At 43.6% G+C, this 24,657-nt stretch overlaps 2 protein-coding genes across 2 annotated transcripts; one reads left to right on the forward strand and one right to left on the reverse strand.

Moving 5' to 3' along the window:
• The first annotated feature begins 1,924 nt into the window (after positions 1-1,924).
• Positions 1,925-3,896, forward strand: LOC117579208 (gamma-tubulin complex component 2 homolog). The gene has a single exon (XM_034264977.1). It carries the CDS (start codon positions 1,940-1,942, stop codon positions 3,893-3,895), a length of 1,956 nt encoding a protein of 651 aa, XP_034120868.1. The 5' UTR covers positions 1,925-1,939; the 3' UTR covers position 3,896.
• Positions 3,897-17,544: 13,648 nt separating this feature from the next.
• Positions 17,545-22,803, reverse strand: LOC117579458 (homeobox protein cut). The gene is made up of 4 exons (XM_034265346.1): positions 21,144-22,803; positions 19,589-19,660; positions 18,482-18,954; positions 17,545-18,409 (listed from the first exon to the last, which is right to left on the reverse strand). Exons 1-4 carry the CDS (start codon positions 21,942-21,944, stop codon positions 18,073-18,075), a joined length of 1,683 nt encoding a protein of 560 aa, XP_034121237.1. The 5' UTR covers positions 21,945-22,803; the 3' UTR covers positions 17,545-18,072.
• Positions 22,804-24,657: the final 1,854 nt, after the last annotated feature.

The raw sequence follows: 24,657 nt of genomic DNA on the forward strand, positions 1-24,657 counted from the left end.
AAAACAAAGAAAACAAGAAACTCAATAAAAAGGTTTCATAAATCGAAGCAACAAGAAAAGTTGCACCCACAACCACAACAAAAACAATATGTAGTTACAGCAACAAGAACAAACAGCGTACGTCCATGTGCTTAAATCAAACAACAAAAGAAGAAGACAAAAAAGGAAAGGAAAGGAAAGGAAAGAAAACCAGAAACAGCAAAGTGCAAAAACAACAACAAGAACAAGAAGCGGGTGAGTCATCGACAAGTCGGTGCATGCATGAACATGTTCCGAGCGCATAGAGTGTCGGCTCAAATAACAGAGAGTGTATGCGTGTGTGTGTGTGTTGCTAGGGGCTCTCTCGCTTAGTCCATGCCGAGCAGCAGCAGCAGCAGCAGCAGCAGCAGCAGAGGAGGAGCAGCTACGACAATGGGCCTCGGTGAACATAAAGCAACAACATCGAACAATGGGCCACATGTGCAGAAATTGTTTAGCATAGAAACAAAAGATAAACCATGAAGCAAGTGTAGCACAAAAGGAGAAGGTAATAACAGTACAGATGCCAAGCAGCGAAGAGTGTGTGCGAGTGCGAGAGAGGGAGAGGGAGATGTAGGGTCAGATAAGCAGGATGATGTTGTGTAGAGTGGTGTGGGTGGGGTGGGGAGGGGAAGCAAAGTCATTGGGAATACTCTGGTGATTATCAGATTAGAGCCAGAGAAATATCCGTAATCCCCTTAGAGGCCATTCCAGCGCTTGGCTTGGCTAAGTAAACTAATTTCGGGCAGAGCGAAAACCGAGGAGCTACACACACAGATACAATGTGAATGGGCTTGAAGTGGCCCACAGAGCCGCGGGCCACACTGTCAGTTATTATGCGAATATTTCAGGCAATAAAAAATGTAAATTTTTATCTGGCAAGCATTATAGGTAGCCCCATCCAAAGAGCCACAAGATACGAGATATGCACTCAAGAGGGCCCAAAGGGGGCCAAGAGCTCAACGCTAATTAAATAATAGTGCGGCCATTTGTTGTGTGTATCTGCGAGATACGCTTTTATCTGGCAGCACAAAAGAAATGCTCAAATTAAATGCGAATTTATAGCAGATATTCCCCAGCTTCAGCTCGTGTTGTGCTGTGCCTAGATTTTTGCTTCCATATAAGGCAGCAAAAAGAGCAAATATTAAAATAAATAATAGACGCAGATAATTCCGAGTTCTGTGGCTTGGAATGGCTATTTTTGTGTGTGGCAGCGATAAGTGGCAGCTAAATATATTCTTATATTGTACGTTGAGTGCCTAAGCACTGTAATTAATTATTTACACACACAAGAATAAATATGGAAAGCGAGAGATACAGTTTCCTTTGTGTAGGGACACACGTGGTGTGTTTTTGAGGCTATGCTGCCAGCAGAGTTGCCAGCCCAACCCAGCACACAGCTAGGGTCAGTCTAAAAAGAGTTGCCTAATACAAATCGAACTCTGGTCAGTCAGTTTTTCGTGCTACCTTGCTTTGCTTTAGCAATTTTTCGTGCTGAAAACTTTACTTTGCTGTCTTCATGTCCGGTAATAGCAGTGACGACTTCGACTCCTTAACGCCCACAAATAGTCGTGCGGCGCTTTCCACAAAGGAACTTTTGGGCCGCTGCAAGCAGCTGCTGGCGGTGAAGGAGCAGCAGACTAACAGCGAGCTGCATGACATCAAAGAACGTTTGCTGGTGGCCATTTCGAATCCATCGCTAACCCACTTTGATTCGTTGATGAGCTTTGAAGATAGTTACACTGCTGACACCGTGCAAAGCGGTACGAGAAGAGGAGTGGATCCAACCGGCGTCAACCGGCGGTGTGTCGGGATTGTGAAATCTCGACAACGGCCTCAACCTAACCTCACCTCAAGCTGCAGTTCCAGCTCGAGTGAGTTGTCCTTGACAACAAGAAACTCCCCGGACCACCGCACACACATGCTGTGGGACTATGACACGGTGGCAAATGGAAATCTAACCAAAGTGCAGCCACAGCTGGGCGCACTACCAGTGGCCATGCAGCAGCGCTACATACTGAAAGATCTGATGCAATGTTTGGTGGGGATAAGAGCCCAGTACATAGTGCCGGAGGACTTCATCATCGATGCGCAGCTGGATGGAAGCATGAGGGAGGTGGTGCAGCAGATTCTCCCACTAGCCACGTACTTCTCGGGCATACAGCGATTGATGGCAGCCAGCGATGGCCATGGACAGGTGCTCAATGCCTTGAACGCCGCGCTGCAGGATCTAACCAGCGATTTCTATGCGCTAATCGCACAAGTGGACGAGGAGCTGCAGCGCCAGCGTATGACCGTGCAGAACTTTCTCTACTATCTGCAGCCCACCATGTGGGTAATGGAGGAGGTCTGGAAGGTGCTGCGGGACATCCAAGCCAACGAATGCCGCGGCGGCGCAGTGTTGAATCTGCTCTACGGACGCATACGCCTGCTGGAGGGCAACGCGGCAGCCCAGCAGATGCTGACCACACTGACAAATGCGGCGGGAGCTCCCTTCATGCGCCAGCTGCAGCTGTGGATACACAAGGGACAGCTGGGGCACACCAGCAAGGAGTTCCTCGTGCAGGATAACGACACGGCAGGACTGCCGGGTCGCCACGCGGATGACTATTGGGAGAAACGTTACAGCGTGCGGCACGAGCAAGTGCCGGCATTCCTCTCACGCTACACGGACATCATACTGTCCACAGGGAAGTACCTGAATGTGATTCGCCAGTGCGGCAAGGCAACGCTGCCCATACAAGAGCAGCAACTGGAGCTGGAGCTGGCAGGGACCCACGCTGGGCGCATCGAGAAGGTGATCCTTGAGGCCTACTACTTTGCCGCCGGCATGCTGCTGAATGTGCTGCTCCAAGAGCACGATCTGTTGGGGCATCTCAAGTCCGTGAAGAACTATCTGCTGCTGGGACAGGGCGACTTCATCACACTATTCATGGACGCCTGCGAGCCAGAGTTGTCCAAGCCCGTGGATCATGTGCAGCTGCTGATCCTAGAGAATCTGCTGGGCCTCACGTTGCGTTTGTCCATGGGCAGGCAGGATCCCTACAACGATGATCTACACTGCGATCTGCTGACCTACGACTTGGTCACACAACTGTCCAAGATTATGGGCCAACAGGAGGAGCAGGCGTACGGACAGTCGCAGACACCACGCGAGGAACTGCGCGGCATCGAGTGCTTCTCCTTCAGCTACGAGGCCAAGTGGCCCTGCTCGATTGTGCTCAACCACATTGCCATTTCCAAGTACCAGATGCTCTTCCGGCAGCTCTTCTACTGCAAGCACGCGGAGCGACAGATCTGCAAGATTTGGAAGCTGAATCACGCGCCCAAGGATCGATCGTACGCGGAACTGCACCGCTCGCTGTGCACCCTGCGGCAGCGTATGATGAATGCCATCCAAAACATCGAGTACTACATGATCTACGAGGTGATTGTGCCCAATTGGCATCTCTTCAGCGAGCGCCTCAAGCACGTGGAGAATGTGGATGAGGTTTTGCTGCACCATCAGGACTTTCTCGACTCGTGCCTCAAGAGCTGCGTCATGACGGAGTCCTCGCAGCTGAGTCGCGCCATCTTTAAGCTCTGCAAGATCTGCATTGATTTTTGCAGCTTTATAGAGTTGGAGCAGTTGCTGGAGCCGTCGGAGCGGTTTGCGGAGCGTGTTAACTACTTTGATTTGGAGTTCAAGGAGCTGCTGGTGTCGTTTCTGCAGCAAATCATAACAACGGCTAGGAAGAATCGCAATAGCTTTATCAATCTGGTGTATCGCATTAATTTTAATGGCTTTTACACTGAAGAAATGGAGAAGATAGGCAGGGAGGCAGTTGAAGAGAAGGAGCTAAAGGAAGGGCAAGAACAGGAGCGAGAGCAAGACTAAGGAAAGGAGCCAGATCTAGACTAAAATCGGTGCTGAAACGAAGTCCAAAACCAAGCTCTGGACTCTCTTTGTTAGCTTACTTAATTAAAGAATTTAATTCAGACTTTCGTTCCCTTTTTAATCGCTCACTGGAGAGGGAGTGATTGAAACTTGGGCAAAAGAACTTGCAAGAATCTTTTGATTCCCTTTATTTTCCAGTTCTTCTCTTACAGTTTCTTCCACAAAAAAATGTTTTCTCTGCTTTATGGAACTTTTACATTTTTTTTACATTTTATTACATTTTCTTACATTTTTTTTACATTTTTTACATTTTTTTTACATTTTTTACATTTTTGTTTACATTTTTTTTACATTTTTGTTTGTATTTTTGTACATATTTTTACATTTTTGTACATCTTTTTACATTTTTTTTACATTTTTGTTTACATTTTTGTTAATTTATTTCCCGCTGAAACTTCAAGCTTTTCTGTCCAACTTCCTGTTGCATCTCCGCCTTGACTGGAAACCCCATTAGCTTGCAATTATTGTTATACAATAATAATTATCACAATATTTATGCATTATGTATTCCAAAGTTTGCTTTCTGTTGGCCACACACAGGCAGCTGATTGCACCTGCGGAACATTTGAAGATCGGGCCGCAGTGCACGCGGTGAGCCACCAATGCCAAAACCGCTGAACCACGCAACCACACGGCACACACTCATGTGTGTGCACACACAGCAGTGACTTTATTTGAGTTCTTCTTTTTTTGCTGCCACTTTGTGTGTTGTTCCATGGGTGAGTTTTTGCAGTTTCTTTTATTTTAGATTGGCATTAGTCATCGTCAGCGTCAGCGTCAGCGTCAGCGTCGGAGTTGCATTTTGTTTTTGTTTTGTTTTTGGTTTATTTTTTGTGCAAAATTACGCTAGGTTTCGAGTTGGGTATTTGGTTTTTGGGCATTTGTTGCAGGTTTGAATCGTTGTCAGATGGATTTAGCTCCAGCTTTTGCTCACATTTGTTTGTTATGGGAAATTCAAGTTAACTTTGGTTACTAAATCGTTAAAGAATTGCTCTTAAAATTAGCTTTTGTTGTAACTAAAATAAGTATTTATATTATTTATTTATTTTAAGCCTTTTCTTGGTTACATTTTCTGCGTTAGGGCATCCAAAATTTGTGCCTATAATTCTACTTTAGTTTTCCATTTCAGCTGTTTGAGTTGTTTGCTTTTTTCTGTTTTTTTCTTATATTTTTTCTCTTATTTTTCTGGGTTCTTTGGGGCTTTCAACCTGTTGTCGTTTATTGTACTTGACAGCAGCCATCGAAAGGGCAAGCAAACAAACACACACACACACACACACACACACACACACACTTACATTTCGCAAAAGCTCATTAAGTCGGTTATAATTTTGTTGTTGGTTTTGTTTCTCTTCTTGATGGAAACTTAGACCGAGGCATGAACTGTGCTAAATTTCGTAATCGAAAGTTGTTTTGATGGCTCGGGTTTTCGGTGAGTCGCTGCTTAGTCCACGATATTAAGTAATACTCAGATGGCTGTCTGTCTGTGTGCTGCAGCTGTATGGGTGCATGGGATACTTAATGTACTCCCGAGGCCTCATGCAAATGGAATTGAAATTATTCTGAACTCCCTCCCCCCGTCCCCGTACCCAGCGCAGAATAAACATTTGCTCCAAAGTTGTTTATGCAAGCGGTCTGTTTATTTTTTGCCATTAGATTAGTCACTTAGAGACAACTACTTGAAGAGTTCTACTTACTAGAGAGAGGGAGAAAAAGTTCCACTTGGGAGCAGCTTGGTTGGATTTTTACAGGAAATCCTGCAGCTAGCCACTGCTTTACGCAAAACTGTGATAAGATATAGGAAATAAATAAATAATAATAAATAAAATAAATAGAGAAAAAAACGCACTCAATTTATTTGTACATAAAAAATTAAAAAAAGTGTGGCACATATTTCATTTACATAAAAAACATTTTAAAATAAATCAAATACATTAAATAAGCAGGCAAATATATTTATTGTGATTATAAACATATATTTTCCGCAAATATTTGCATTTTAATGGGAACATAATTTTATTTTAATATTTTTGGGTGCACATTTGATGATAATTAATTGTATATTTAATATATTTTAATCTGTATACATTTTTTCATATTTAAAACCAAATTGAAACATACGATTTTCATGCCTCTAGAAAGCCTTAGAACATTCGTAAATATTATTCAAATAGACCTTGTCTGCATATAGAAACTTGTGCAGAAAATTCTGTAAAATATTTATGAGAAAAATCTAAACTCAGTCACTTTTGGTAACTATTTCTTTGTAGGAAACATTATACAAATAATTTGTTGAAGAATGAGCTCGCAATTAGCGCTAACTTACATTTCAATTGAGAAATATATAAAACATTATTAAGACACATTTGGGCAGCGTAGAAATGGAAATACAACTGCTCTGCGCCGCTGCTTAATGACCAATAAAACAATAATTAATTATTTAACTGCCAGTCTTCAGCCAACGATGACTTCCCACTGTCTTCTAATTGAGTTAATCAATTAATTTTGCTTACATTTATATTTAATGAGCAACTAAATGATGCTGTGGAAACAACGGCTTTGAGCAGTAACCAAAAATGTTGGTAAATAATTGTTGAAGAAGCTGCAGACAGCATTTGGCTCACCATCATTTAAATACATTTATAAAGAATGAATCTTGACAACAATTATTTGACTTTCGCAGAGGTATAATCGAGTGCCCCTCCAACTAATAATCCAAAAATTTAGCAATACGCGTCTGGCAGAGGTCTCCGTTTAGTCACGACAGTCGTAGGGGACAGAGACTCAGTTCTTATCAGTTTCAGTGCCATTTCCAGACACAAAGAGAGGGGAACTGCATTTAAATGATCTGTGCAAATAGTGGGGCTACTTCGTAGTGTTTACTGGCTCTCTGGTCTGTGTCTGGGCAGGTGTAGTGCCCTCAGCACGTGTTATCAATGAATCAGCGGGTGTCTGTCTGGCTCTATGGATACACCACTTGGCATGCAAAGCCAAACCTTCAGACCCTACGCTTGACAGGCAGCAGCAAAACCTTTAAATAGAAAGTAGGGAAAGAAAAACAACAGAAAAGCAATTGTCAGCGTGGTCTGATGGTCTGTCTTATCAGCGCTGCGACTTCGATTGTAAAAACCTTATCGCCGATGGCCTCTCTCCTGCTAGGCACTTCCTCAGTCAGAAAGGGCGAGAAATTCACAACAAAAACCAGACACTTGATGGGCAGGCAGAATGCCAAACAAATACTCGAGCATTATCGAAACGGAAGCCACATTTGTGATCACTGATCAATGATCAGTCAGTGGGTAAACGAAGCCAGACAAGTGCCGAATCCCCAGGGGAGGTGGTATCACATTTAAGCGTGTTTCTTGGCCTGAGAATAGATGAGAAATGGCAGCAAAGTAAACAGCCAAAGAAGCAAAAACTTATGCAGAAAGTTGAGGACAAATATGACACTTTGGCGAGCTCTTAAAATATCCCAAAAGTGTAGGAAAAATATGTAGAAGAGGCCACAGAAGAGTGTGAGATCCAATAAGCAACTCAAAGCCTGAAGCAATGTCAGAACTACATCAAAGATAAGCTTACAGCTTTAATTACAAAAATTCGAACACCAGACGTTCAAGGTCTTCTGTCAGCCTTGATGCCCCATAGATATAACGATTTGGCTCACAGATAACAACAAAACTGTCCAATTGCTTTCACTTGAGACGACTAGTGCCAGCTTTATGGCCTTATTTGGTCAAATAGTGACAGTCCAAAGTCGCCGCAGATAAGATAAGAAAATGTGAAGATGTTTTTTTTTGTTTGCTGTCTGAGCGCTGTCTTGTGGCATGTTTTATGCCCTGTGCTGTGGTTTCCAACACTGGAAACACGCCTCAAAATGTCAACTTCTAAACCTTCCAAGAGAATAAATACTCGTACTGCCCGTAGCTTGAGTATCTCTCTGCTTTTTGTGTGTGTGTTTTGGGCTGTTTGCTTGTTGTTTTTGTGTCTGGTGTCATATCACAGGTCCACAACACATGAGCGGAGTGCTGACCATTTGAACACTCTTCAACACTGTTTTAAGGGGTACTTTGTTAAGGGGAAACTTTTCCACTTTTTGCTGCATTCCTTTTGGACCTCTTCTCTGGCGAATTTTTGCCCTAAGTTCTGTCTTAATTGTTGCCCCTCCGGTGCTCCGGCAAAGTCATCTTCTAGTCGTTACGTTTACTGTCATAGTTTTTGACTTGTTTCATGTTTGTTTCTGTCATGCCGCTGAATGCCTGACCTGGCTGCTGGCTGCTGGCTCTCCCTGCTGCTGTGGCAGTTTGCAGTTTGCATTACATGAAAATGACCTACAAATAAATTGAGCTCTCATGCGCTGACAATTGTGGGCATATTAACTATAGGGAAATGCCAACAGCGGAGCCAACTCCTCTTTAGTTCATTTTTGTGTCTTACAAATGCTTCACAGAACATTTTTCCATGCCAGAGTCTGCCAATTTTGCTTGAATTTTCTTTAGTTTGATTTTCTGTTAGAGCATTTCTCGTGCTCCCATGCTCCATTGTCAGTTTTTTCACTGCACATTTTGTTGTTTACTCGCCGCTTACTCAGATATTTAATTATGTTCACTTGTTGCTTAACAAAGGGCCGCCACGTCGAATGCGTAGTGCCGGCCATCCTGTGCCCTGCCCCGCACTCCGCTTGCACTCCACCCCCCCCCAGTCCTACCCACTGCTGCCAGCGCCGCAAACAATTTGCATTATTAATTTAATTGAAAAACTTGTTAAATTAAATATTTAAATTTCGATGCAGCCAAAGTTTGCCTGCCATATAATATTATTAATATGAATAAATGCAAATTGAGTTACATGTGAGCCACAGTCGAGTGGGTAGTGGGTAGCGGGTAGCGGGTAGCGGGCGGTGGTGCTGCGACATTTATGGAACATTGTGGCAATTAATGTGATCTCTCTCTCTCTCTCTCGCTCTCTCTCTCGAGTGGGGCTGTGTTGAACGTTCATGTGGCACACCAGGGGCACTGCAGCAGCCACTTCAAGGGAAACGAGTCTTGGTTCATAATGTATATTAATGAGCGCTGAGACTTGCAAAAATTAGTCAAATTTTAGAGATTTTTTTAAGCATATTTTTGTTATTTATTTCTTGCCAGAAATTGTTCAAATTTTATTCAAGTTTAAATGCCATTTATTAGGTATTTAATTTCATATTTTAAATGTAACTTTATTTGCTTTAATTTTCACTTTAAGTTCGACTTCAATTGGGTGCCCTTTGGCCTGTAAATATTTCGCTTAAATTCTCTTTAAAGTTTGCTCTTTGAGCTTTATTAACCATCATTCATTCCCCTTATAATTCACTGCCTATCAGTGGCCACACCCAGCCAAGCGCTAGACATTGGAGAACTCAAGTAAATTAGCTAAATTTATAGACAGCCTCAGTCCCCAGTCCCAGCTGCAGCCTCGATCGCTCCAATGGACCCTCTAATGCGAATCGATCCCGACACACGGTCTGCTGCTCGCCCAGTTTTCCATATCACATTTAAGATCTCCTCAATCTAATGCTTTACGATCGAGACGGCTAGACGTTTGCTGGATCGCGATCTAACTCAAACGTAACGAATCGCATACAGGAACAGGGGCCCCTGAATTTCAATAGTTTTGCGGGTTACGCAGTGCCCAGTGTCGGTTGGGACGAGTTCTCTGGGAACTGAATGGGCTGCTGACACCCGCAGGTATGCCATCAGTATTCATCAGTTGTTGGGTAAATATTTGCAGTTGAGTTTTACGATTTTTTACTATTTGTTTACAGACGTAATCAATAAAAAAAAAAGAATTTTAAGTGCCACAGGCACAGACAGAACACGAGCAGCAGCACAAACACAATTCTAGATTATAGAATGCAACTACGGGATAGTATGGCACCCAGAACCAGAACCAGAGCCAGACCCCAGACCAGACCAGCAGCAGCAGCAGCCTCATATTTGAATATTTATGAGCTGTCATTGAATGCTTCAAGTCATTCCTTTTTTTACACTTTTTTTTTATTTTTGTTTTGTTGTTGTTGGGGCCTGTTCTTGTTTTGCTTTTTGTTTATTATTATTCCAATTTTCGAGCCCAGACACAATTTATAGTTTTATTTTATGCAAAAACATTTTGCCTGTCGTTTCAAATTTCAATTTTTCGATTGTGGGTGAAGCCTCCTGCTCGCCGGTTATGGCATGCGTTGGATACCCTGGGATAGGGTAGGGGTATGCACAATTGATTGAATTGGGTGTGAAGTGGCACTGGTAACAGGAGAGTGAGAGCGAATTTCCTACTTAAAATAATTCTTTTTCGTATTTTGTGTATGTTTTTTACACTTCAACCCAATAAATTGCTCACACAATTCCATATTTTGTATAAAGTTCAAAGTTTTTTCAACCTAAATTAAATATGGAACATATTAAAAAATCTAAAAAATAAATATAAATCGAAATTCAAGTGAATTCTATTTAATTTTACTTGGCATTATTTGAAGCTATAATTTATGATTTTAAAAACTTAAAATTTAATTGAAATAAGTTTGTTTTTGGCTTATTTTGAGAGCCATTTGTTAGGGCTAGCTCTGTGAATAATTATAAATATTTCTTGGTAGGATTTAGATTTAAAAGAGTGTGAGAATTAGACACCTGCGAAAACACATTGCTGCAACCTTATTTCCAAATATAATTCAACGAAAACAAATGAACTCAAATCAATTCCAAAAGTCACACAAACATTTAGGCTGCATCATTCATAAATAAGTTTAAGTACTGCGAATAAATTCAATTTGGCAAATGGAACCCCACGGGCTAAGCTATGTATTTATTCAAAGTGAAAGCGAAAGTTTTCAATTCGGATTTGTGATCCCCCAAGCATAATCCCTTCACATACATCCACCTTTTTCTCAGCTTATAATTGAATTTTTGAATATTCTCAAATCCAATTGGGAATGGCAAAGGTAAAGTGTTTTTTTTTTCTTATGGGGTTTTTCTTACTTGTTCCCCTATTTTGTAGCTCTCGAAGCAAAGGGTATGCGACATTTATCAGCGCGGCAACTGAAGCCGAAACTCAACTTTGATGACTTTTTTGTTGTTTATAGTTTTGTGTGTTTCTTTCAGTTTTGTTTTGTTTTTTATTTCTCGTTCTGTTTTGGGTCTGCCTTAGAATATTTTTTTTATTGCGCGTCGGCCAGACCTCCAGCGCCCCCTGCCCACCGTAGCCTCTTGAGAGCCAGCGACGACGACATTGTTGGGGCACACCTTTTTCCATTACCCCATGGTAAGCACATAAGCATCTGTATCGCTGTGGATGTGTGTGTGAGAGTGCTGCCAGGTGTGAGTGGAGCGGCGTTTGTTTACCCACCCTGTCCCCCAAAGGGGCTTCGAGCAGAGGCAGCGGCAGCGGCGGAGGCAGAGGCAGAGGCAGAGCGCAGGCCATATTCTTATTCTTTATTTGCATAGCAATATTTTTGCGTAGCTTCGTTTGCTTCCACTCCTTCTTCGGCTCCTCCTACCACATCTTCTTCGCTCTTCTTGTTACTTTTTATGCGTGTTTATTTTTCAGTTTTATGTCTCGCAGCTCGCGAAAAACGAGAGCGCAGAAATAGAAAAAAAATAAATGGCAAAACATAAAGAAATATTTTTAAGTGTGTGAGTGCATGGGCTTGCCCTGTTTACAGGGTAGCAGTAGGGTATGGAGGGTACATTGTTTTGGACGTATTTGACTCTTGGTTGAACGAAGGATGTTTTTCCTTTGAAGAGTGTAAACAGTTTTTATAGAGACTTCTGGGCACTTTTCGTTGAATTTATGATTTGAGGGAATTATCCTCAGAGCTATGTTTTAATTGGAATTTCTAAGGCTAAAATCTCATAAATGGAACACTTTAGCTAACATTTTAAGAGTCCTTCCTTAGTAAATTCTCCAACCATTAAAGTATTTTATTGTTTCTCTTTCGTAACGGAGATTTTTTGCTGCTTTTTCTGTGTTTCATTTGTTCCCCCATCTTCACGCGGTATCTGCTAGTCGCATTATCTAGCCACACAACTCAATCTCATCACATCTAATATTTGCTGAGGTGTGTTGTGTGTATGTTTTTTCACTTATAATAAGTATGCTCAAAAAACTTGACCTAGACGACGATTCCGATCGCACGTGCCGCTGTAGAATCTTCTGCCCAGCCGCCCACACCCTCTTTGCTGGCACCTTTACTCGCCCTATCGCAATATTTATAGAAATAATCAAATATTCAACACGAAATCAATAATAAACGTAGACATTTTTCAGGCTTTTCCTTTATTGCTTCCTCCAGCTCTCACTCTCCCTCTCCCTCTCCCTCTATTTCCACGACTGCCGTCCCTTGTCAGCTATTATTTATTGCGTTGAAAAGTTTCATTATCAATTTTTTCTCTTTATTTTGTTGTACAATTTACATAAGGTCTGCTGTGGGGCTCTCCGCGCTGCTTGCAACTTTGTTGCGGCTTCCAGTTGGTGTCGCTGCTGCTGCCACCAAATGGCAGAAGGCAACACGAACCCAAAACCAGCAACAATGACAGCAAATGGCAGTGTACAAGTTTTTTTCTCTTTAGTGATGGCCATAGATGTTACCACTACCAATGGGGCACAGTGGGCTGGGCATAAACGCCAAAGTTATGACCAAGAAAAGGGAGTTTGGGTTTATTTATTGGTGTGTAAGTTTTTAATTTTAAAATATTTAATACATATTTTCTTTTGGCGCTAAAATGCTTTATTTTGTGCATGTTATTTTGTTTCCGTTTTTTGAGAGAATTATTTTTAGATGAAGCTTAAAATGTGTTCAAATCTCGCTGATTTTCCATTTAATTGTGAGTTTGTGGTACACTTTGGGGCCTCCACTTTGGGTTCTACAATATCATCTTTAGCCGAGATTTGCAGCTTGAATTTTCTGAATTATTTCTCTTTAATATTAGCTCTCGGATTGTTCAATTTTCTCTTTATTTAAATATAGTTTTAATGCACAATTCAGCCATGAAGCCCACTGTAATTTGAAACAAAGTTGGCAGACCACAAAACTGTACAGCAGCCAGCGGTGGCAGCGGTGCTGGGTCCAGGGCTTGGGCAGAGGGGAAAGTGGAGCTGCTGGACAGGGGGGTTCTGCTTACTGCTGCTGCGGGGGGAGTGCCTCTGCCTCTGCCTCTGCCTCTGCCTGTGGCCGTGCAAACAAAACAAATGCCATGAAACATTTTAAAATTCAAATCAACGCGATTTCTGCTGTTTCCTTATTTTATTTTTTTTTTTGCACAGTTTTTCGTTTCCCTCTCCCCCACTCTGTTCTTTATGATTATTATTTTTATTTTGGCCTTTTTTTGCTGTTGTTGTTGGTTTTCTTGAATTTCTGGTCACGTATTTGTTTCGTTTCGTTTCATTTTTGGAAACAATATTGTGTGCCATGACAATAATAAGAGCCGTGGACGGACGCGGGACGGAACCTGCCACTGCCACTGGCACTGGCACTGTGTAGGGATGGGTTTGGCTCTGGCTTTTGTGGTCGGCATGGGGCGCTCTGAGTTGCTGTAATTTGAGCCAATTACTGGGTTATGGCGGGGGGAAGCGAGGCTCTGAAGCACTCTCTCTGTTTTGGAGATGTTGCAAGGTGTTGGAGTGCTTAGATGGCGATGGAATGGAGATGAACGAGGAGGACAAATGAAAACCCAAAAATTGAAATTTATTTTGGCCAAAACACACACACACACACGACTGAGCACAGCCTCAGGGACATGCACAGAGCAGGCAGAGTTTCTGTGTTTAGCGTTCCATTCCGCGCCATTCCGCTCCGCAACGTTCCGTTCTGTTCCCTTCGGTTCTGTTCGGTTCTGCTTTTGGCTTTATGATTTTGATACCCTAGCGAAGGGTATTACGAGCTTAGATGTTATTTTACACTTTAATTTTAGTTTAAGTCGATAAATACATTGGTTTTGGGTTGCTTTTAGCTTTTAAATTATAAGAATTATATTATTTATTTATTTATTATCATTTATTATATTAAATAAATATATTCTCTCTAAAAAAATGCATTAAAAAATGTACAAATTATTGCACAAAATTTCTCAACTAATTCACAACAAAATCTATCAGATTTCCCTGCTAAATTGTATCCCCCTTATCATATATAAATTACAAAAAAAAAAAACACTCCACTTGGCACACCGCACTTTCCAGGGTACTTCTGCCTTCGTTATCCTTCCGTCTATGCATTTGCTGTCTGGTCGCATAAATCGTCGTCCTTCTATTGTGGCCTCCTTGTTCGTATTTTGCAAAATGCGAATACGTGATCTTCGCATAATAATTACTGCTCCCTGCTCGGGTCTCTTCGGTCTCTCTTTTTATTTGGGCATAATAATTCTTAATGGCCATGGCACATTTCTCTCTCTGTCTCTCTCTCTGCCATTTCGTGCATTTAATGATTTTTTATGATTTCCCTGCCTCTGCCCTGCCTCTGTTCTTTATATTTTTGGGTAATTTGATTTGACTCTTGTTATTGTTCTCTCCCTCTCTTGGCCAATTTGTTGCTTGTGTTGCTAGTCTCCTACTGACTTTAATAGGTTTTTAATTATTTTTCATATTTTTTCGAGAGAGATTTGTTGTTGTTAATAACGAAACCAGACGACAGCTGCGGGAAGAAGCGTTGAGTGGAGCCTTTGTTCCAAGCGAAAATGAATCTGACTGAGAAAAATGAATGTCGAAACAAATACAAAAAGATATTTGAGACTTGGCGTGTGTCTTGGCAGGGTAAACTTTATTTTATAAACTTCAAGTTTTTGGTTATCAAAATATTTTTATGTACAAGTTCTGCTAAATTTTATCAGCCAGACTTTTCGGTAGTTTATAATTATTGTCTCGCTTTTTATTACACATTAATTATACACAGAAATATTTTATTTAATTACTTTCAAGCAGCCTTGAATTCTGGTTACACTTTTCTTGGAGTGCACAACTCCACTTAGCGCTCATTTATTTGCCACAAATTGTTGGTCAGTTTGCCAAAAACAAATTCCCAAATATATTTTTGGTTCAATCAAAATTCGATTTAAAATTTAAATGGAACAATGTAGATAAATAGAACAATTATGTTTGCAGATCGAGCTGGATGTGTGGCTGAAACTATTTTCTCTGCCACCTGATCGTGTGTCCCATTAGGGCCACAAATTAGCTCGCTGCCTGCCCCGAATGTGCCTCGCAATTTACGAGCTTTAGGCCGCATCGAATGGGACATTTGTGCATTTTGTTTGGCCATAAATCATAATGGCTGGGCTGTGACTTACTTTTCCTTAATTGATTTACAACACCCTCGAACCTTGCCCAATACAGAAACGACCAATGCAGGGTCTGCCTCTCCAGCTACTCCTCTTATCTGTATCCTCTGCAAATATTCTTGAGGCAAAGGGAACAAAGGGCTGCAGTGGGACTTGCTCAATGCTCGATTGCGCGACAATCGCAATGGGACCATATATACGTAGATACATATATATATATGGTACGCAGCTTATCATGCATGTGTGTCTGACTCCCTGGGGTCGCATTGGAGCATTTTGCAAAAATAATTTATGGCAAACTGTTGATTGTTGACAGGGGGGGCAGAGGCTTGGGCCAGCCATAGAAAGAAGCAACACAAACAGCTACAAATAACAGAACGAAAATGGTTGGAACAGATAACAGCAAAGAGATAAACAGACCGGTGCTGGGCTCTGGAATATTTACTGCAAAAGTTGGAACTATTTTCACAGCCATAGAAAAATATTGAAAAATCTTCAAAATAAATCTGAAATCAAACACAATGCTCAGAGCCAAAAGCAAAGCTTAGTTTTCATTCTAATATGTGTATATCTATACCCTATGGATTAACAATTGTAATCGCGCGGCTGTTGTTGATTTTTCCAAGCGAAACGAACTGAAACAAAAACAACTTTGCTTTGCTGTTGAAGCGTTTTCAAAAACATTGCGTCATTCCACACAGATGGCAAAAAGCCGAAGCGACCCCCTGCAACAGCGATCGAAGCGCTGAGTGTGTGGCATCGAAATCAGAATCTGAACGGTTGGGGCTGCGGCTTCGTAGAAAAACTCAACAAATTCTACGAACTCGGTGCTTGTGTGAGACTACAGCGACATGATTGATATTTACTTTGCAAATAAAAGCTGTGATAAAACTACAACAGAACAGGGCTAATCATGGAGTACTCACGGGGTTTCTATAGAGTAACTCTGGTAGTATCTGCAGCAGGATGACTGCCCCCCCTCGAGAAAGCTATTAATGGACGCGGCTGTAATCTGCAAACACAGACAGTTGGGCGACCCCTCTGAGAGTAATTGGAATTTGTACTGTTGGAAGATTGCAAGAGCTAGGAAACGGCATGGGGATTGGGAGATGCCATTGAAGAGGAGAACTTCAAGTGGGAATTGCTGCGAAAAACTTCACCTTAAGAACACTTCTCTTGCGGGTGTCTTTGCCTTCATGAAATCCTTGAAACTTACATCCAAATATTTCTCAAACATTAATTATAATTCTACATCAATGTGCGATCAATAGAACATTTTCTCAGTCTGTTTGTTATCGTTGGCACCGCTGCTCATTAGGTTCAAGTAAACATTGGCCACTACTCTGCCATATAGGAAGTCATTTATCACTTATCACAGAGCTCAGTGGGGGGAACAGAGCACTGCAATAGGAAACTGAGAGCTTTACATGTCACAGATAGCAGCAGCAGAAGTCGCAGGTAAATGTTTGTAAGACAAATAAATATGAAAACGAACAAGCTAAAGGTTTAATAAACTTTCGTGGCAGATCCAAGAGTTAATTTGAGCTAAAAACATGCCTTAGTTCCTCATTGCAAAGTCAAACAAATTGCCCTAAGCCTAAAATCCATAAAAAGCAAAAAATTAACCCTTTTTTAGTTCTTTATTTCTGAATTGTTTATTCAGCAATTAATGTTCTTTGATACAGTTGAGAGCGTTTGTGATTTATGTACGAGGAGAGACCCTCAGCGCGAGTGTGTTGTGGGGGGGTTTGATATGAATATGAATATGAATATGAATATGAATATGAATAACCGTATCGAAGGCGAACAACGAGGCTCATTGTTCTGGTCGCTTGTTGCTCAATTGCGGTGCAACAGTTGGATACAATTAATACTGGGGAACGTGCGACGAGAGGCGTGATAATGCGCCATAATACGATCAAAGGTGAGAATTTATAAGAAAGTGAGCCGAAAGCTGGTGTCCGTTCTTTATTTTTTTGTATCTGAAACCTAGCTGAGAGCTGTGGCTATTTGTCCCAAGTTCGTGCAATAAATTAAATCCAATTTCACATCATTTTCAAAATGAAATTCAACATTTTCGTAGTTTATTAGGCTGCCTGCTGCACACACACAGCGCACAACAAAAATTAAGATTTACACATTTCATGTTCCATTTGTCGCTCGATGGTTGGTTTTTTTTGTTTAAGCTATTTACAGATTTAGTATTTAAACATTATGGCTCTGCTGCAGCGAGTTAATTGATTCCCATTTATTGTATGCAGAGATTTTGGCAATTGTTATGCACTATTTTTAGTTGATTTTTATGCATAAAGATAACAAAACTTAAATGACTACAAAAATATATGTATAAAGGCACCTGAGTTCAAATTGTTATTGCCAAATAAAGTACAAATCAAAGTAATAAAACGAAAAATCAAAAATCAAAAATCAAAATATATATATAGATAATCGAATAACGATGATAATGGGGCATAAAGATATACATTCATTTGTATGTTTAACGTAAAGCATTTTATAATTAATTCATTTTATTTAATGGTATGTTTGTTGCTTCTTCAACTCCCTCTCTCTTTTGCCACGGCTTGACTGACTTTGTAGATAGTTTGTTAAAGTTTGTTTTTGTTTTTGTTTTGTTTTTCCCTGAATGAAATGCTCGCCCCCTGGTTTCCAGTTTCTCCCCACCCCGATTGTTGCTTTGCTGACTAGTGCGTTGTCTCTCCATCCCTTCTATATACGTTTTGCTTTTGCTATTTCAACCTCCATTTGGACTACTACTACTACTACTACTGGCTATGCTCCTTTCTGCCTTTCTGCCATTCGCTACTGCATTTTGTACAGCTGCGGTGGCTCCTTGGTGGATGGTATGCCCTGATCGTAAGCACCGAGCTCTGCCTCGTAGAGCAGATTGTTTATGAGATGCTTGACGGCAATCTTTGACTTTGAGGTCTTAAGTTTGCGTATGGTTATGGCCACGTACTCCCCGAATACGCCGTACTCATCCGCATGATTGGCACTCAATCCTGTTTGCTTGGGCGGTGTGACGCCGCTGCTAGAGCTGCTGTTGCTCGATGTTAGGGCCGTGCCTGTGGCCAGCTCTAAGGATGTGTTGCTCGTGTTGCAACTGGAACCGTTGTGGTTATGGTTGTGGTTGTTGCTGCTGCTGCTGCTGCTGCAGTTGTTGTTGCTGTTTTTGGTGGTGTTGCCGCCGCCGCCGCCGCATACTGCCAACGCTGAGAGATCACGATCACGATCACGTTTTTGTGCCATGTTTGTGGAATGTTTTTGCTGGGTTTGTTGCTGCTGCTGCAACGCTTGATTTTGTTGTGGTTGTTGGTGGTGGTGGTGGTGGTGGTGCTGCTGCTGCTGCGGTTGCCCGTTGCAATTGTGGCTGTGGTTAAAGTGCTGCTGCAGCGCATGAAACGCGAGCTGGCCGTGGCTCATCTGCTGCCCCTGCGATTGCGATTGCGAATGCGACTGCGAGTGTGCCTGTGCAGCCGTTGCCGGCGATGACGATGTCTTGATGGGCGTCAGTGTCAGCGCCCCCACAACATGCTCCATGCCCAGGACCACGCCAGCACCATTCTCGTCCAGCGCCTTGCGCTTGCGATGATTGTAGGTGAGGTCCGTTGGCTTGTAGTAGTTGATGGGCGAGGGCGTACTGCTCTGTCTGTCCAGCATGCCCATCTCTGATTCGTGCTCTATCTGTGAAAGAAAACGCGAAAAATATTGAAGAGGTTTTCTAGAAAATTTACTGAGGAGCTTTACTTCCTTTTCCTATCTTAGTCAAGTCTGTGGCCCTGTTTCATCATGCAAAGATGGGTCTGATCTGTCGAAAAACACCGGAACCTGTTCCCACCAATGACATTGGCGTCTGACGAAATCTGTGTCAGTTTATTTCATCAACTTAATCGCCAGATGAGCATCGCTCTTATATTATTCTAATAATATCGTCAGTCATTCCCATGGGTCGATGCCAAGTCTAAGGAGCATTAGGTCGCACCTTGATAAGGAAAGTGTCAAAAGTCGAGTCATTCGGTTAACCTGTCTGTGAATGATTATGTCTTGGGAAAGTACTTCTAAATCTTTGGGAAATCCAAACAAAATTTCTGTAATTTCCATTATGTTATTATAACTAATTCAACGTATTGTTTGAAACTCTACAAAAATCTTCTCTAATTACTCCCACGAAACCCACTTGATTTGACGGCCACTCGAAAGTTAACATAAAAACAAGTTTAAATTACGTTAAAAAACAAAAAAAAAGAAACATATCTTCAACCTGTCGGATCAATTAAAGTGCGATTAACAGTCGGATCGGTTTGGATGGGGTACTTACAATTTCTGTTTTCACATCTTCGGCGCTGATTCTACAGTAATTCTCTCCGTCCAAATCGGAGGAGGAACGTGTCTGCGAAAGATCAGGGAAAAAACATAAGAGAATTAGCGTTGAATTCGCCAGACAAAAAGACACAAAGAAAAAGTAATAATAATAATAGCAGAGGTGTAGTGGATCCAGTGGGTTGGGAAGCAAGAGAAATAGAAAACAAATTAGAATAATCATAAAGAAAAGCACACACACGAAAAAAAGATCACACAGATGGGGCCCCAAGTCTGAGACGAGTCGAGTCGAGTGGTGGCGCAGAGTCGGGCCGCTGGCGATTGAATTAGTCACGGCGGAGCAGGACGGGACGGATCGGAACGGAACGGAACGAGAGGGAGCAAGTCAACATTGAAGTGGACCAACGGGTAGACGGACAGAAAAACAGACAGACGTGAGACGAGTAACCAAAACACACGAAAAATCAAACGAAAATAACACAAGTATACAAGTTTTTGATAGGCATCGAATTTTGTATGCCCTATTACGAAAATGTACCTCTCTTATGGTTCAATTCTAAATCAATTTTATGTTTATATGCTTTAAACCAATTAATACTGCTAAAAGCAATTGAAAATGTATAATTTACATTGCAAATACTAAGCTCATGCTTAATCTCTCGTCGCTTCACCATGCACCCTGCATACTTTTCGCTGCAGTGTATTAAATAAAAACCGAATGAGCGAATGAAGCACAAAGCAAACATCAGCAAAAAGCAACAGCAACAAAACGCAGTCCAGCAGCAAGTTGCTGTATTGGTAATGCTGCTGCGCCGCTGCGGTTTTGGTGGGCGACCAAGCATTGATGAGCGGGAAGGGATTGGAATGGGAGGATGGGATGGTGATAATGGGAAAGGGGCAGGGTCGGTGCAAAACGTGGGGCTGCCGATTTCTACGGCTGATGCAACACCCATACACATTTATGTTCGTGCATGTATGATTGTACGTGTGTCTATTTGTATGACGGTCGCAACAGAAGCAGCAGCAGCAACAGCAGCAGACAGCGCAATCAAAGCCAGTTGACACTCACACCAGTGCACACTGACGCCAATACAAGCTTCTCCAAGCGCATGCGACGCAATAGCCACAACCCAGCACAGTGGGACGAAGAAGAGAGACGACGAAGGGCATTAGAAACATTGGTAGGATTCTTCTGACTATAGTCTTGTTTTAATATTGATTACCCATAAGGAAACCCAACTTCTACCCTAGTTCAGCTCCCAAGATCAAGAAATTACTTTACTTTAATGAAATTACTATCTCGCCCCACTGTGCGCCACCGGTTGCGCCGATACCTCTGCCTTGCTGCTGCTTCTGAGGAACCGCTAGACAGCGACAGCGCGTGTGCTGCTGGCTGCCGCAAAACAAGTCAAACCACACTACACACACACACAAACTCTCGCGCGCATGCAAAGCTCCAACGAAAAGTTTATACATACACAGGTATGGACACATGTGTATGCAAAATATGTAAAATCAATAGCGTTTTTGAGAGGGGGTGGGGGTGTGCTTACCACAGTTTCTGAGGAGCGGGGACGACGGCAGCCACCACCTGTATCGCCGCTCTCGTCGAGATCTTCCTCGGCATTAACATCCCTGTCCAGGCTGAGCTCCCGCTCTCGATCACGGTCGCGATCCCTGACATTGGCTGCTGCTGCAGCCACAGCAGCTACAGTGGCAGCGATGCGGGCGGTAAGCTGATCGTGCTGCTGCTGATCAAGAGCCTGTTGATGTTTGCCCACTGCCGTCGCCGCTGCAGTCAGCTGTTCCAGATCCAGGCTGTGCATCAGCGTCAACTTCTCTTCCGTCTCGGGGTCTACGTCTGGATCGCAGTGCACTCCGTCGACGGTCATTACGGTTATGTCTCCGTCCAGGGCACTGCCGCCGTCTCGCTCTCCGTCCAGAATGAAGCGAATGGCCTCGTAGGCGAACCACATGGGCTGGTACAGCACGCCCCGGCTTCGCCCGCTAAGCACCTTGCCGTGCTCTCGGTGGAAGGAGCTGCGCAATGACTTGATCTTGGAACGAATTGAGCGAATTTCCGTGCCGTACTTCTCACTGAGCAGCTTCAGGGCCTCGTACTTGGTCTGCTTGATGTGGTATCCCTTTGTGTTGGGGTCCCACAGCACCCGCTGACACCGGTAGTCCTCGATGAAGCCCAGGATGGTGGCGCGCGACCATTCGACGCGGTCCACAGGTGTTGGCGTCGGTATTGGGGAGGGCGGCAGCGCCAGTGGCAGTGGCAGAGGCAGCACTATGGCATTGGAGTTGGCATCGAGCTTGTACTGCTGCGCTGCTGCGGCGCTGCTGGACATCGTGGTGAAAGTTTTCCTGTACCCGCTCCCCCGTGCAGCTGCTGGTTGTACTCAATGATGGGGCTGGTTGCGTGGTGTTGTGGTGCGGTGGTACGGTGTTGGAGGTAGGTGCAATGAGGCTGAGGTGGGTAGGAGGTGCAGGCTGATGCTGCTGCTGCTGCGTCTGGAGGTGGTGGTGGTGGGAGAGTAGGAAGAGAGAGAGAGAGAGAGGAGGCAGCAGCAAAAAAGGCGAACGCAACGCGACGACGAAAAAGCGTCCACAACACGTTGCTTTTGACTTTCGACTGAGGCGGTGGCGGTGGTTGGCGGTTGGCGGTTGGCGGCTGCTGGTGTGTGGTGTGGTGTGGCAGAGGAAAGAGCAGCGGCAAGTGCGGCAGCGGCGCGTCCAAACGGCAGCTCAGCTGCACTTTGTGCGAGAGAGAGCGAGAATGTGAGCGTGGAGAGCGAGCCAGCGAGCGCAGGCAGGCGACGTCAAAACGCTGTCGCTTCGTCCAAAATCAACGCAAAGGTGTGCGACTCTCTCCGTCTGTCTGTCTCTCTCCGTGTGTCCGTCGTCTATCCGTGTGTGTGAGTGCTGCTTGCAGCGGTGGCAGCAGGCGGGCTTTTTTTTGCGCGACGACGGAGACGAAGACTGAGAGACCTGTTGTTGCTCGACTGATAATGCGCGCGGCGCTGCTTTGTTGTTGTAGTTTTCGTTTCTATTTGTTGCTGCTGCTGCTGCGCTATCAGCTGTTTTATTGCATGTGGTTGTTGTTGCCACACTACGTGCGACGCCGCTGCCACTGCTGTTGCTGTTGCCACTCGGCTGGCAGCTACTTTGCGTGCTATTGTTGCTGTTTTTGTTGCCGCTACGATCCCCAACACCAACACACGTTCCTGTTGCTGCTGCTGCCGTTGCTGTTGCTGCTCGCTCGTTTTGTCGCCGCTTCGTCGTCGTCGGCATTCGGCGCTCGTCGTTCGCTGTTGAAATCACGATTTGTACTAATTTCACATATTTAAACTGTGTGTGGCATGCGCGCTGCTCCAACTGGGGCCGGTTGGTTGCTGGTTGCCGCTGCCGCTCGCTGTTGCTGCTGCTGCTGTTGGCCGTAAGTTCGTCACTTGCTTTTTCGCTCCTCCTCCACCGCCCCTCCAACTACCACAAAGCACTCTCCCTCTCCACTCTTCTCTCCACACACACTCTCTCGCACACACCTTTCCAACCTTGTGCTTGTTGTTGCCTCGCTCGTGTCGCGAGTTGCGATCGCTGCCGCTGCTGCTGCTGCTGCTGCTGCTGTCGCTACCGTCAACAGCAACACGTTGCACAGTGGGCCCCGTTTGTTGGCTGAGCCTTCTGCGCATGTGGCACAGGGCTGCCAAGAAAAATATCTGGCACTTTAGGCACAAAAGTGATGGCGACCATGATGCCAGAGCCTGGAGAGGCAAGCGTCCATATACCACGCGTATGTATACATTTGTACCTATTAATAAACAGACATATGGCAACAGTGTGGCAAATATGACTGCATTGTGGCAAGTTTGATTGCATGCCACAATAATATGAATGGCATAATAACCCCAATATCAAACATTATCCAATGTATTTTACCCATCCCCATGCCTTATGTTCTTTGTCCCACTGTGTTTCGGCAGTCAAAGCTGTAAATATTGTTGCTGTCGCTGCCTGGTCCTGCCCTACTCACCCGCCTCCTCCCTCGCTTAACACTCAGCAACACTGCGAGAAGTTGTTATCGTTGCTGCCGTCGTGTTGTTGCTGTTGTATTTCGGACAAAGTAAAAACGAATAAAAAGGTAAAAACCGAAACGCCCGAAAACACGGTAACAAATTTAGCGAGTCAGCAAAATAACAGATAAAGAATCAAAAAAGGAATTGCATTTCACGGCGAATATGGATGTTTTTGGGTCTCTGCTTTTATACCCTACACTGAGAGTGTTACTATTTGGTTCAGAGGAGTGCAACGCAGCATAGGAAACATGTTCAAACCATTGAAGAGCAAGTCTTTGTTGGAAAACTTTTAGGTGTTGGGTTAATTTCATCTGATATTTAGCCGAGTAAAATCACATCAAACTCTCATCATGGTAGATCGACTTTCAAGGGTATTAACACAGCGGTCTCCTACACTAATTCTCCTTTTCGTTTTTGCTTTTGTTAATCATGAGGATGGTTGGTTTTTTGTGTAGAGTGAGGAGAGGCGAGGCAGGAAAGTTCTGTGGCTCTGCGACCCGACGTTGCCGTCGCTCACGTAGGCGCAGCGCATCGGCCACATGTCTTCGTTTTGTTTTTGCATTTACTGTTGACATTAGACTTTATGGTTACTTGCGACCGACCTGCTCTACATGCTCTCGCTCTCTTTAGCTCGCCTACACTCACTCTCTTGCTTTGCTTGTCCGTGTCCTCAGCACGTGCGAATATTTTCTCATTTCGCCGAAATTCGTTGTAACTGCAAGTGTGCAGTGTTTGTGTGTGTATGCGGGTAGGACGGGGACAGAGTGACTATGCTTATCAAGTTGTTCAATCTCTCTCTGCCTCCCTCCAGCTGGCTGTGCTCTTGAGCTCCGCTCCCTCCACATACAGCAGTTTCATATTGCGGAAGCTTTCGCGTCTGCTTCTTCTTATTTTACTCTCCATCGCGCCTTAACGACTCATTATCAGGCACTCTGCTGCTACCGACGTCGGCAGCGACGTGTTTGCCGCACCTACGATAACGGCATTA

This window comes from Drosophila guanche, unplaced genomic scaffold, assembly GCF_900245975.1.
Source record: "Drosophila guanche unplaced genomic scaffold, DGUA_6, whole genome shotgun sequence".
NCBI lineage: Eukaryota > Metazoa > Arthropoda > Insecta > Diptera > Drosophilidae > Drosophila > Drosophila guanche.